The 13464-nt window shown below is 47.2% G+C and overlaps 1 protein-coding gene across 1 annotated transcript; it reads left to right on the top strand.

Annotated features, from left to right (window-relative positions):
* Positions 1-510: 510 nt before the first annotated feature.
* Positions 511-12593, top strand: LOC105997898 (keratin, type II cytoskeletal 75). The gene is made up of 9 exons (XM_013032449.1): positions 511-1022; positions 1875-2089; positions 3408-3468; positions 4729-4824; positions 5633-5797; positions 8297-8422; positions 8564-8784; positions 10559-10593; positions 12361-12593. The coding sequence occupies exons 1-9, from the start codon at positions 525-527 to the stop codon at positions 12591-12593; spliced, it is 1650 nt and encodes a 549-aa protein (XP_012887903.1). The 5' UTR covers positions 511-524.
* The last annotated feature ends 871 nt before the right edge of the window (positions 12594-13464 follow it).

Raw genomic sequence — 13464 nt, 5'->3', positions numbered from 1 at the left:
GAATGGGGAAGGGATGGGCCTTAACTGCTGAGAAAATCGCCAGACACAGGAAGCTGTAGCAGGGAACAGGAAACAGTAGATGGCTGTCGCTTGTATTGACATAAGATGTTTGCACAGGAGGGAGTTGGTCCTGGGCCTAAGAAAGCGGTTCAGAAATGAGGCAGTGTTTCTTGAGTCCATTAAAAGATGCATGATTAGGACATGACTGAAAGCAATTAAGTTGCTTCTCACTGGTCTGCTGATCAAGTTGCAACTGGAAAGGAGTTTCCACGTGGGGGAGGGAAAGAAGGGAACCAACCAGTGGCTCATTTTGCCATTTCCCCGGGGGTGCTGAGTGTGAGCTCAGGGTTGCAGTATGCCTGGGGGATGCCATCAGCAGGGCCCCCTCCATTCGTGTTACCCCGCCCCTCGTGGAGTCCCATAAAAGCCCAGGAGCCCCTGCAGCTCCCCAGCTGCCTGGCTTCTCCATCTCCTTCACCACCGCCTACCTCAGGAGCTCCTCTGGCCGGCCATCCTTGCCCACCATGTCCCGGCAGTCCACCATCACCTTCCACACAGGCAGCCGGAGGGGTTTCAGCACCACCTCAGCCACCACCCCTGCTGCCGGCCGCTCCCGCTTCAGCTCTGTCTCCGTGGCCCGCTCTGTGGGGAGCACTGGGGGCCCAGGCAGGATCAGCAGTGTTGGGGCTGGCTTTGGAAGCCGCAGCCTGTACAACCTAGGGACCAAGAGAGTCTCCGTTGGTGGGTGTGGTGGCAGCGGCTTCAGAAGTGGCTTTGGTGGCCGGGCTAGCAGTGTGTTTGGAGTCAACAGTGGATTCAGCTATGGGGGTGGCATTGGTGGGGGCTTTGGGGGCTCGGGCTTGCCGTCCTGCCCATCGGGAGGCATCCAAGAAGTCACTGTCAACCAGAGTCTTCTGACACCCCTCAACTTGCAAATCGACCCCACCATCCAGAGGGTGAGGAAAGAAGAACGGGAGCAAATCAAGACCCTCAACAACAAGTTCGCCTCCTTCATCGACAAGGTGGAGTAGGCCCCTCATCCATTCCAGTGTTGGGGTGAACAGACTCTGGGAAAACCCAACCTGGAGAGGACAGCAGTTCCACTAATGCAGGTCCCCAGGGAGGAACGGGCATGGGCAACTAATTCCAGCCATGCGTGAAGGTATTTTCGAGCCAGGCTGGTGACCACAAGACCGGGTGGAAATCCTCCCTGTCCTTTCTGATGTTCTCAGGGGCTGGTGTCAACATCAAGAAAAGAGTTTCATGGAATCACCTCCCCTAACCCAGAGCAGGCAGTGTCCCCAGGCACCCAAGGCTCCCCCATAGAGGCTGTTGGCCTCTGAACCCTTTCTCAGGAAACCTGAGGGTTTGGGGCAAGCTGCATTAGCTCCCCACCTTTTCCTCCTTCCTTCCCTCTTTCCTTCCTTTCTTCCCTTCCTTCTTGCCTTCCTGCCTTCCTGCCTTCCTGCCTTCCTGCCTGCCTGCCTGCCTGCCTGCCTTCTTTCCTTCCTTGTGCTCATGGCCTGGGCAGTGTCCCTTAGCTTTTCTTGCTCAAGGATGTTGCTCTTAATAGTTGAGCCACAGCTCCACTTCCAGCTTTTTTTTCCCTTCATTTTTGCAGTTAATTGGTGATATATATCTCTCAATCTTTTCTGCTGGGGCTGGTTTAAAGCCAGATCTCAGCCTCCTTCTCTCAGTCTCCTGAGCAGTTAGGATTATAGGCATTGAGTTGCTTTGTACAGGGTTTTTTTTGGGGGGGTTGTTATTTGTTGAGGGATGAAATTGTCAATTACATAGTTGCCATTTGGGCATGGGATGAAAAGGCTGCGTACCTCTCCAGCTTCTTGAATTTCATTTCCTCTGCTCCCTTTCAGGTGCGCTTCCTAGAACAGCAGAACAAGGTCTTAGAGACCAAGTGGAATCTCCTACAGGAGCAGGGCTCCAGGACCGTGAGGCAGAACCTGGAACCCCTCTTTGATGCCTACATTAATGACCTCCGGCGGCAGCTGGATGGTGTCACCACGGAGAGGGGCAGGCTGGATGCTGAGCTGAGGAACATGCAGGAGGTTGTAGAAGATTTCAAAGTCAGGTGAGTGAGAGACAGACTTACGGATAGACACAGCCTCCTAGGTCTCTAGAGAATCTTTGAGGACCAGAGAGGTGCTGAGGAGCCAAGGACAGTGTCAGCTGAGAGCTTTGAAACCTGTGATCCCAATATGTGAAGACAACAAGTAGGGAGTAACAGAGACTTCATCTCATATGTAACATTAACAGTCTGTTCTCTTTTGTGGTGGTACTGGGGCTTGAACTCAGGGCCTCACCTTCTTACTTGGCTTTTTCACTTAAGGCTGGTGCTTTACCACTTGAACTACAGCTCCACTTCCAAGCAGCCTAGTCTTATCTGTTTATATGATTATAATAGGATACCAGCATCATCTAAGCAAATTCTGCCACTGACTCTAGAAATCATACTGTTATTTAATACCCCTTGGTTATATTATTTAGCTCCATTGGATGTGGGCTGTGTTTCAGATGGACTGACTTTCCAAGATGGCATTTGCACAGGAGTGCATGGAGTTAACCAGGAAGAAGTGGGGTTTGGCCAGGTGTCAATAGCTCATGCTTATAATTCTAACTACTCAGGAGGGTGAGGTCTGAGGCTCGGGGTTCAAAGCCAGACCAGGCAAGGAAAGTCCGTGACACTCTTAACATCAATAAACCTCCAAAAAGCCAGGAGTGGAGCTATGGCTCATGTGATAGAGCATTAGCCTTGAGCAAAAACAAAAAACCTAAGGGAGAGAACCCTAGCCCTGAGTTCAAGCTGCAGTGCTGGCCCAAAAAAAGAAAGAAAAGAAAAAAAAGAAGAGAATTGGAGTTTGGATAGGACAATGCCAATCTCAGAGGCTATCTTCAGCTGCATATCTTTTAGGCTGCAGAAGGAGCCAGTGAGAAGGGGTGGCCCCAGCCTCTGGTTCTGAGCTGAGGCCACTTCTAGTCACAAACAGCATATTGTGCAGAGTAGTTCCCAGAGTACTTCCCAGTGTAGTCAGTACTTGCCAGTGTACTGAACAAATGAAGGTCACCCCACAGTTCACAGAAACCGGAGGCTGTAGATTTTTGATGACTGGAACTGCACATCTATAAAGAGAAGGCATTGCCTAAGCATGTATTTCAACTCCATTAAGCTCCATGTACACCTTCTAGTCTTATAAAAGTTAAAAAAAACTGGCAAAAGAAATTATCCCCTTTTTATAGAGGAAGAAATAGAGGTTAAGTGACTCACTCCAGGTCACACATAGGTCAGCTGTGGAAGAGCTGGAAATTCTTAATTCTTGCTACACCGGCCTGGGAAGAGTTAAATCCAAGCCTTGCTCAACAGCCTCCATCCTCTATCCCCATCCTTACAGGTATGAAGATGAGATTAACAAGCGCACAGCTGCTGAAAATGAATTTGTGGCCCTAAAAAAGGTGAGCAGAGATATTGGAAAGCATATTAACCCACAAAGCTGCATGTGAATATTTATAACAATTCTTTGCGTACTTGCTTAAACTGGAAGCATCCACCTTCACTGGGTGAGTCAGATACACAATAGTTTGTGCATGCAGTAGAATACCACCTACTATTGAAAAGGATTGTGGTAGAATACTATTTACTAATGAAAAGATTGCATCTCAAAGGCATTATGCCAAATAAAACAAGAAGAAAATCAGTTGCATAAAAGTTATATAAAGTATGATTATATTTGATATGGTGTTTTTGAAAATAAAGTAAGTTTAGAAAACAACAACTGAGGTTGGTGAAGAATAGTCTGTGGTTGACAAGAGAAGGAGGGGGACAAAAGAGAGGACCGGAGAAACCATCCATAAAGGAACAGCATCAGCAAAGTGTTTGAGGTGGTAGAAATATTCTGTATTTTATTTTACATGGATCCACAATTCATTTAGGATGCATGATTTGTATGCTCATATATGTGTTTGGTTGTACTTCAATGCCTTTTTTCTGGTAGTATACTTCTGCCAAACAGTAACTGGCAATCTAGGAACTGATTGGCTAAAGTTGACATTATTAATAAAGTATTAGGATGATGCTAACTTGATTATTTTAAAATGAACATTACTATGTATTTTTAATTTTAATTTAGTTTTTTAATTTTTGGTCGGTCGTGGGGCTTGAACTCAGAGCCTGGGTGCTGTCCTTGAGCTCTTTGACTCAAAGCTAGTGCTCTAACAGTTTGAGCCACTTCCAGTTTTCTTGTTATTAATTGGAGATCAGAGTCTCAGACCTTCCTTCCTGGGCTAGCTTTCAACCATGATCCTAAATCTTAGCCTGCTATATAGCAAGATTACTGGCATGAGCCACTGGCACCCAGCTATATATATATATTTTTTTTTAATGAAAGAAACAATATTTTTTTAATGAAGGAAACATCTCTGGAAGATTTGACACTTGAATCTTTGTGGGGTATGAGCATGGGCCACCCAAGAAATATAACATCAACATTGAGACTATCCAGAAAGCTCATAGCTGCAAAACATCTCCCTCTGGTTGAAGATCCCGCTGGAGTTTCTGTCAGCCTAGGGAGCTCCAGCTCTAGTTCAGTGATCTCTTTTCTCCAAACTCAAGTTAGAATCCCAGCTTAGAAGGGCCAGGCAAGACTCTTGCCAGCTTCTTTTTCCTTCCTGCTCAGGGCTGTGGGCTCAGAGGAGACTCTTGGGTTTTTGTTTCAGGACGTGGATGGTGCCTACATGAATAAGGTGGAACTGGAAGCCAAGGTTGGCTCTCTCACAGACCAGCTCAACTTCCTCCGGATGATCTTTGAGGCAGTAAGAATCTGCAATTGTACCCTGCCCTCCCCAGGTCTAGAGTCTAGAAAAAAAAAAGGATGCTGCAGGGTGTCATTTACTTAATGCTTCCACTCTACACCTTGTCCTAGACATCCCAAACTGAGGACTTAGGGAGTCTGAGGGCCAGAGAGAACTTCATAGAACTTTGTCACACCAAACTATCTGGGCTCTGGGGCTCCATAGCAGGACAGCCCTAGCAAGGAGAGAGTGCTTATTCCCACATTTTAGGTCACTGGCTACTGTTCTCAAAGAATCAAGAATCACCAGCTCCCTTCTCCCAGGCAAATTCAGAGCTGTCTCTCAGCTGTTTGGATGAGGGCTTCTCCCTCTCCAAAGATAGTTCCTTCTAGGTCCTGTACCATGGAAGGCAGGGACCTGGGTCTGGGAAAGGGAGAGAGGGGAAAGGAGTCATGAGGTCATGCTATGTGTAGGAGAGGGGAAGTGACAGAATCCTAAACATCACCAGTCCTGAACAAACCTTTTATGTAGAGTATGAACAAACACATCGCATTCAAGCCTATGTGGCTTGGATCAGATTTTCCCACCCACACAAAAGGGAATTTTGAGAGGTGATACTGCACGCGGTTGGAGTGGGGGGTATACTCCCACATATCTCTCAGTGGCCCAGAAACTTCCCAGGATGGGACAGGATTTCCTACTTGGCTGGGAGTGCCTAGAGGATGGATAGATACCAAGAATAGGATTCCTGAGCTAGACCCTTAGCCACTATAGGAATTCACAGTCCTTTCTTAAGTTGTGCTTGTGTGACACCTTGATGCCTTTATAGGAACTGTCCCAGATGCAGAACCAGGTGAGCGACACATCTGTGGTGCTGTCCATGGACAACAACCGCAGCCTGGACCTGGACAGCATCATCGCTGAGGTCAAGGCTCAGTATGAAGACATCGCCAACCGCAGTCGGGCCGAGGCAGAGTCCTGGTACCAGACCAAGGTGAGCATGGGCGACCCAGGACAGGTACCGGCTTAGGGATCTCTGAATCTCCACATCATCAGATCTCTCAGGAAACGGGAGGATTTCCATTGCTTTCAGCTTGCCAGGCACATCTTTGCTGCTCTGAAAAGCTAGCTTGAAATGCATGTGAAAACTCAAGCACACAAACTAATATGCTGCCCGGGCAATTCTGGGTACAGAAAGATAGCCTTAGTCCTCATGTTACTCACAGGTTGAGTAGGCTGGGAAAGACTCTAAAACAACTAGAAAACAGTCATAAGATCTTAAGAGACCTATGAGGTCCATGCATATGCACTGAGCCCCTACTGTCTGCCTCAAGTAGAGTACTAGCCTTGAGTAGAAAAGCTAAGAGCTAGAACTCAGGCTCTGCTTTCAAGTCCCTATACCAGGACAAATTAAAAACAAATTGTAAGGAGGACAGAATGATTAAGGCCAAGCATGTGGAAGGCAGGAATGCATACTTTGTAGAACAGTAGAGTTCCTACTGAAGAAGGATGTTGAGACTATCACAGAGAAGGTTTGCTTTGGAGGCTTGGCTTTTGAGGAGAATAGTAGACCCATGGGCTCAGCTAATTGCCAAATCCAGGCCCTCACAGGAACCACTGCTCATGCATGCACTGGCCTCACATCCCATGCCCTTCTCTGTACACAGCCTTTATCCCCTCTGGTTTGCAGTGTGCGGGAAAAAAGGGGGAAGGTGTCAGGAGCCAGGGGTCTACTGTATAATTCCTTGAAAGAAAGCAGAGGAGGAAATTCCCTTAGCCCCAAAGTGAAGTGGTTCAAATTCATAGCCAACAATTCCCCATATTGCAGGTCTGTTTTTTTTCCTAATTGTGTCCGGAAATGGAAGGTGTTGAGCTGTCTAGCACTTCTACTAGACAGACCTTGGCTCAGGCGAGGGATCTTCTTCTGTCAGGAAAGGTGTCTTCCTTTTCCATTGGCTAGAGAGACAATGTGATGATTCCTCCTAAATCACTGTGTCTGGATGCTCAGCCTTAGACTGAGAATCACCGAGACCAAGGGCTCTTAGGAAAGGTCAGAATCATAGTGCCAGTGCCTCCATCCAATGCCGTTCCTCTGCAGCTCCTCCTCAGTCCTCAGCACTAGTGTCTGGAAGTCTACCAAAACTTTTAGGCACAGTTGGTCTGGAGCCACGCCCAAGACAAGGAACCTTCAGTGACAGTGACCAGTGTCAGTGGCCCCCCTCACTCCTAGAGCTCAGAAGACCTTTTGGTTTTTCTCACAGGCTCTTTCTGGAACATTCTCCCCAATTTAGCCACTTCAATCCTTCCTTTGTAACCTTCAAGCCACAACTGAGTACCTCCATGCCTGGAGAAACTTCCTTACCAACCCTTCACACTGCAAATCCAAGGCGAGCTCCTTTATGATACTCTCAAGGACCTCATTCCTTTCCTCACCTTCATTTGGACCTGCAAATTCAGTGATGTGTTGATTTGATGGGTGCCTCTCTCCCACAATAATCTGCAAGCCCTGCTTTGGCTTGCTCCCCTCCCACCAGCTCCTGGGCATAGGAAGTGCTACCAGAATATAGTCAATATAACTGAACACAAATTTTTTGTTGTGCAAGTTCCTATGGTCTGGTTCTTAGTTAAGTACTTAGTTAAGTACTATTATTTACCTACCAGGATGGCTTTGCAAATTCTACAAAGTAGCAAACATGTTTGTGGACCCAGAAAATAGGAGCCGCTTCATAAATATTAGTAGGCTGAATCACAAATAACATGCTAATTGTTTTGGAAATGCAAGGTGATTATTTTTAACTGTGCATCATCATTAGTTTCTTCAGGTTAATAGATTTAATTGGTATTATTTGTGTGTTAGCTAATGGCAATAGAGATGGCTTGTTAGATAACCATAGGTGAAAAAAAATTCAAAATGAAATATTTGCACTTAGGAAGTTAATTTACAATGAATAATACAGGTAAAAATACTCTCAACAGTGTTTACCTTTCTTTCTTTCTTTTTTTTATTACTAGGGCTTGAATTTAGCATCCCAGGTTCTCACTTTGGATTGTTTGTTTATATCAGTACTGAGGCTTGAACTCAGGGCCTTGGTACTGTCCCTTAGCTTTTCCACTCAAGACTGGTACTCTGCCAGAGCCACACCTCCATTTCCAGCTTTTATTTAGTGGTTAATTGGAAATAAGAGTCTTGTGGACTTTTCCTTCTCAGGCTGGCTCTGGTCTGCAATCTTCAGATCTCAGCCTCCTGAGTCTCTAGGATTGCAGGTGTGAGCTACAGTCACCCAGCTCTACCCTACTCATCTTGTATTTGCTTAAAGTTACAGAATTTTCATGAATAATATATGTATCTATATTTAAAATGTAAGCTTAGTTAATTATAAGTATTTAAGATCAAGAGAGACTGACCAGTAAATGAGTTGTCAGCTTGTGCCACACAGAACATGCCCTGACCAGATGTTTAAGTAGGTGACTGAGTCTGCTCTGGTCCTATCAGTACGAGGAGCTGCAGGTCACAGCAGGCAGACATGGCGACGATCTTCGCAACACCAAACAAGAGATCTCCGAGATGAACCGGATGATCCAGAGGCTGAGAGCTGAGATCGACAGCGTCAAGAAACAGGTAATGCGCTGGCGAGGCCAAGAGCTCTTCCAACACCCATTTCTTTTGGGTCACCTGCTGTCTCAGAGGAGCTAGCTCCAGGGCAACACCCCACTTCCAGGGACTGCCCAGAGGGCTGATGACATCCTCCTGTCCTTTCAGTGTGCCAGCCTGCAAACAGCCATTGCAGATGCCGAGCAGCGTGGAGAGCTGGCCCTCAAGGATGCTCGGGCCAAGCTGGTAGACCTCGAGGAGGCCCTGCAGAAGGCCAAGCAGGACATGGCGCGGCTGCTTCGTGAATACCAGGAGCTGATGAACGTCAAGCTGGCCCTGGACGTGGAGATCGCCACCTACCGCAAGCTGCTGGAGGGCGAGGAGTGCAGGTGAGGAGAGGGTGTGCCAGTTCATCCCCAAAGCATGCTGAGGCCACCTCAGATGCCTGGGCATTATAAGCGCACAGGTGACAGCAGCTCCTCCTCCACTGGAAGAAGAAGCAAACCACAGGTGTCCTCGGTTGTGACAAATAGTACAGATGTGGCCGGGCGCCGGTGGCTCACGCCTGTAATCCTAGCTACTCAGGAGGCTGAGATCTGAGGATCATGGTTCAAAGCCAGCCCGGGCAGAAAAGTCTATGAAACTCTTATCTCCAATAAACCACTAGAAAACCAGAAGTGGCGCTGTGGCTCAAGTGGTAGAGCGCTCGCCTTGAGCTGAAGAGCTGAGGGACAGCACTCAAGCCCAGAGTTCAAGCCCTAGGATCCCCCCAAAAAAGTACTGATGTGATCTCCTTCCGGACTAGCAAACCATTTGAAGTACAATTGTTTAGTAGAAATTGTCTCGGAAATCTAGACCTGAGCAGATCTAAGTAATCACATTCTATCAAGGAAAAAAAATGGTTACATGGAACATCTCGAAACATGGCCTGAGGATGAATGCTGGTGGCTCATGCCTGTAATCCTAGCTCCTCAGGAAGAGAGTCGGGGAAGAAGGTTCAAAGCTAGCTCAGGCAGGGAAGTCTGTGGGTGCTTGGTATTCTGCCAATTACCAGCTATGTAACTGAAGGCAGATTCCTTATCCTCTTTGCATCTTAGTGTTCAAACCTATAAAATGGAGGTAATGATAGTCCTACTTTATATGCTACTAAAAGGGCTTAAATGGGAACTATCCATGAAGCTCTTAAAATAATGCATGGTATGGAACAACTGTTCAAAAAAGACAACTCAGCCAAAGACAACTCAGCTTTGTGACTAGGGACAAGTTAATTAGCCTCTCTGAGTGTCAATTTCCCCCCTGTAAAATTGAGATAATAATACCTACCTAATAGGGTTGTTGAGAGAACTAAATGGTATAATGTAGGTAACAGGTTCTCAAATAATGTTAGCTCTTGTTCCAAGCATGTGTTTAAGAATGGATGCTAGTTGCTAGGACAATAATAAGCTGATTGTTGCTATTGTTATTTTTATGAGACAGACTTCTCTCCACACCTGTAATAACCGTAGCATTTGACAAGAGTCCCTTGTTGAGAGAAAAATCTTGTTAAAGAACAAGCCTTCCCTTTTCAATAGACACCAGTCAGTGATTACCTTTCTTTTCCTTAGGGTGTCTAGTTTAAGCCAAAAATGTGTGCCTGAGATGATAGGTTTTTACTCCTATGGATCCCAAACTCTAGATTATTCCATTCATTAGATTATTATTATTACTGAGACTTCTAGCATTTTCATCATTGAAAATGATTTCATCATTACAACCTACAATAGAAACAACCAGGGTTCTTCAGTGCATTGAAAACTATCATCAAAAACAACAACAACAACAACAAATGTCATTGCAGCCAGCTGCTGGTGGCTCATGCCTATTATCCCAGCTACTCAGGAGGCTGAGATCTAGGAATCATAGTTTGAAGCCATCCCACGCAGGAAAGTCTATGAGATTCTTATCTCTAATTTAAAATAAATAAAATAAAACTAAGAAGCAGAGCTGTGGCTCAAATGGTAAAGTGCCAGTTTTGAGTAAAAAAAACCTGAAGGACAGTCTCTAGGCCCCAGTACTGATGTGCACATGTGAGTACTCATGCACGCACATACACACATATCATTGCAAATGCTCACAAGCTACTGGCCACCACAGTAACTTTCCTTCCCCTCCCTTCTCCCACAGGCTGAGTGGAGAGGGGGTGTCTCCAGTTAACATCTGTGAGTATGACCCTCTTTTTGTGTCATTTGGAGGTGTGTGGCTGGGGAGGGAACATGGGCTTGCTCCAGGGGAGGAGGCATTAGTGGGAATCCTGAAGGCACAGGCAGGGTTCATGTTAAGAAAATTGGAGGCTTTGAGTCAAAGAAAGCTGTATTTGGTAACAGACTTTAATGTCACAATTCTTTGTCTCTGGGGGTGAGAGTATCATGCCATGCCTTGGAAAGAGTGATGAGGTGTTGGCTGTAATTGTTCTGTAGAGGTCTAGGAAGTCCCTGCCACCTCCCGGGATTTCACACTGTCTTGCTGTCTTGATGGAATTAGTGTCTAGCTCAGACACCTCAGAGATGAGCACATGTAGACAGGACTTATCAATGCTGGGGAACTACCTGGGGCTTTGGAGAGAGCATTTACCACCCGAGGTCCCAGAAGGTGGACAGTGAGATGGCTCCTTTTCCTTCCAACACTTTGAGAAGAGCCACATAGCTCAGTTCTTCAGAGAATGGCAGCAAGAAGCTGCCAGGGGTTATCAAGGCAGACAGGACAGTGTGGGACAGGAGGGGTTTTACTAGCCTGCTGGGCTCTGCTGTGCTAGGCTGCTAGCTGGTCCGATCAGTGGGTGCCACTTAGATCTCAGTGCTGGCATTGTGAGGCCAACAGAAATGACTTCGGCACCGTATACTGTGCAAGTGCATTTGCTTTTCTTGATGGTAGATGCATTAATTATTCTAGCCAGTCATTTTAGAGGACAAAACTCTCAGAGCCGCAGGGTATCCTTAATCACTGTTATCTTGTCTGGTGTTGTAGAGACCGCCCCCCACCCCCCGAACCAATTTGGGAAGCAGATGGTATAACCTTGAGGCTTCTTTGCTCTTTGAAGACACCTGGAGGTCTAAGCTAGCTTCCTAGGGTAGACTGGATGGCTTATCAGAAATATGGTCGCCCAGGTGTAGGGGCTCTGGGCAAGGTGTCAGGCTCTGCTCTCTCTGAAACTTGTAAGAGAGAAATTGCCTGGCCTCTCCCTGGTTTCTGGTCACAGTCCCGATCTTTCTTGGCTTTCAGTAGCCTTCCTTTAGTCTCTGTCCCTGTGGCCCTGTGACCTTATTCCTGATTATGCCTTCCCCATTTTATAAGGACTGTTCACTCTAGATTAGGGCTCACCTGAAAGCCTTTATTTTAACTTGCTTGCAGCCACAAAGACCCTGTTTCCAAACAAGGTCATGGTCAGGGGTATTCCACATAGCTTTATAGAGAGCACCATTCATATATAACAGAAACCATCTTTCATTTGTCCTTCTTCCACAAAGACCAAAGTCAGACACTAGACTGTTCAAGGAGATTGTAAGTTGGAAGGAGACATTGGTAGGAGAAAAAGGGTTAAGGTTTATATTTGATGTATAAGTAATATTCTAGCTCCCCCAGTCCCAACTCTGGGATTCAGACTGTTGACACTAGGGGACACCAATGGAAGAATATGGGCTTCCCAGAGGGGAGTGTCCAGATCCAGGCCCAAAGAGTGAGAGGAAGTGAGAGGAGGAAGAGGGAATCAGACAAAACAGCAGGGAAACTGTGGCAGGGTCACAGAGAAACAGCTTCTTGGAGAAACAGCTTCCTTTCCAGAAGGTTCTGGAAAGAAAAGAGAGGCTACTGAATTAGCAAAAGAGAGACAAAGGCCCTTTCTACCTGGGAGGATGCTGGTGTTACGAGTTGAGGCATAAAATAGTGTCTTCTCTCCAGCCTGTGATTCTGACATTTCCTTTCTCCTACAGCTGTGGTTACCAACACCGTGTCCAGTGGCTATGGTGGTGGCAGCGGCATTGGAAGTGGAAATCTGGGTCTCAATGGGGGCAGCAGCTACTCCTTTACCACCAGTGGTGGGCATAGCCTGAGCTCAGGCCTGGGGGGCTCTGGCTTCACTACCAGTAGCAGTCGGGGCTTAGGGGGCAGTGGCTCCAGCGTCAAGTTTGTATCTACCACATCCAGGAAGACCTACAAGCACTAAGCCTTGGCAGCCAGCCGGCTCCCCCAACCCCTTCCTGAAGCCTGTTTGTACTTATACCTGGCCACCTGGGCCTTTCTCCTTGTAAATCTGTGTTGCTGGAGAGTCTGGCATCCTGGCTAAATTCCATTCCTCCACACTCCTGACAAATCCCCAAGTGGCTCCTGGCACCTCTCTGTGCTAGGCATGCAAATCCAAAGCTTCTTTTCCTCCAGGGTTCACAGCCAGATGATTGGATCCACCAGGCCCAGGTGGTCTGTAAACATCCTTCAGCCCCACCTCCCTTCCTCTTGATGCAGTGCTGAGAGATGGGGCTAGGGATGGAGCTCTGTGTCTCCCAGGCCATCTCACTGCCAGGCTGTCCCTGTCTCAGGCTGCTTATATACTGCCTGTTAGGATGAGAGCTCCACTATTCCCTCCCTGGAATAAATGCATGCGTAATGTCTTTGGCATCTAGCCCTTTTGTGATGATGATGATGGTGGTGGTGGTGGTGGTGTGCCTAGCCCATTTCTGCCAGGCTGCCCACTGCCGGATTCCCCACAGGCAACCCTCAGAGCACATCAGCTGTTGCCCATTTCTCTTGGAGCCAAGAGGGAGGTGTGGGAGGAGGGTGGGTGTAGGAGCAGGAGATTAAAGAGACTTTCTCCCTCTTCTTCTCTCACTTCCTCTTACCTCTCCTCAGAACATCTTGTTTGGAAAGCTCTAGCTCCTGGGCAGAATCCCTGCCCGGCCTCCTTTGTTCCTTAGTATGACATATAGGGCTAAGCTATCCCCTCCCATCCGCTCCCAAAGCCAGGCCATTCCTGAGACATGGGACACTGATGTAGAGAAGGTAGCCCAGCCCTTCCCCACCTCCTCCAGCCAAAGGGGCTC

Source organism: Dipodomys ordii, unplaced genomic scaffold, assembly GCF_000151885.1.
Source record: "Dipodomys ordii isolate 6190 unplaced genomic scaffold, Dord_2.0 Scaffold155, whole genome shotgun sequence".
NCBI classification, from domain to species: domain Eukaryota; kingdom Metazoa; phylum Chordata; class Mammalia; order Rodentia; family Heteromyidae; genus Dipodomys; species Dipodomys ordii.
The sequence above is the reverse complement of the archived record's forward strand: the minus strand, read 5'-3'. Positions and strand labels throughout refer to the sequence as shown.

Excerpts from the sequence above, each read along its gene's own strand:
- LOC105997898 (XM_013032449.1), top strand. The coding sequence starts at position 525 with ATGTCCCGGCAGTCCACCATCACCTTCCACACAGGCAGCCGGAGGGGT. Across the intron at positions 2,090-3,407 it reads GTAGAAGATTTCAAAGTCAG|GTATGAAGATGAGATTAACA; the intron begins GTGAGTGAGAGA and ends CCATCCTTACAG. Across the intron at positions 3,469-4,728 it reads AATTTGTGGCCCTAAAAAAG|GACGTGGATGGTGCCTACAT; the intron begins GTGAGCAGAGAT and ends TTTTTGTTTCAG.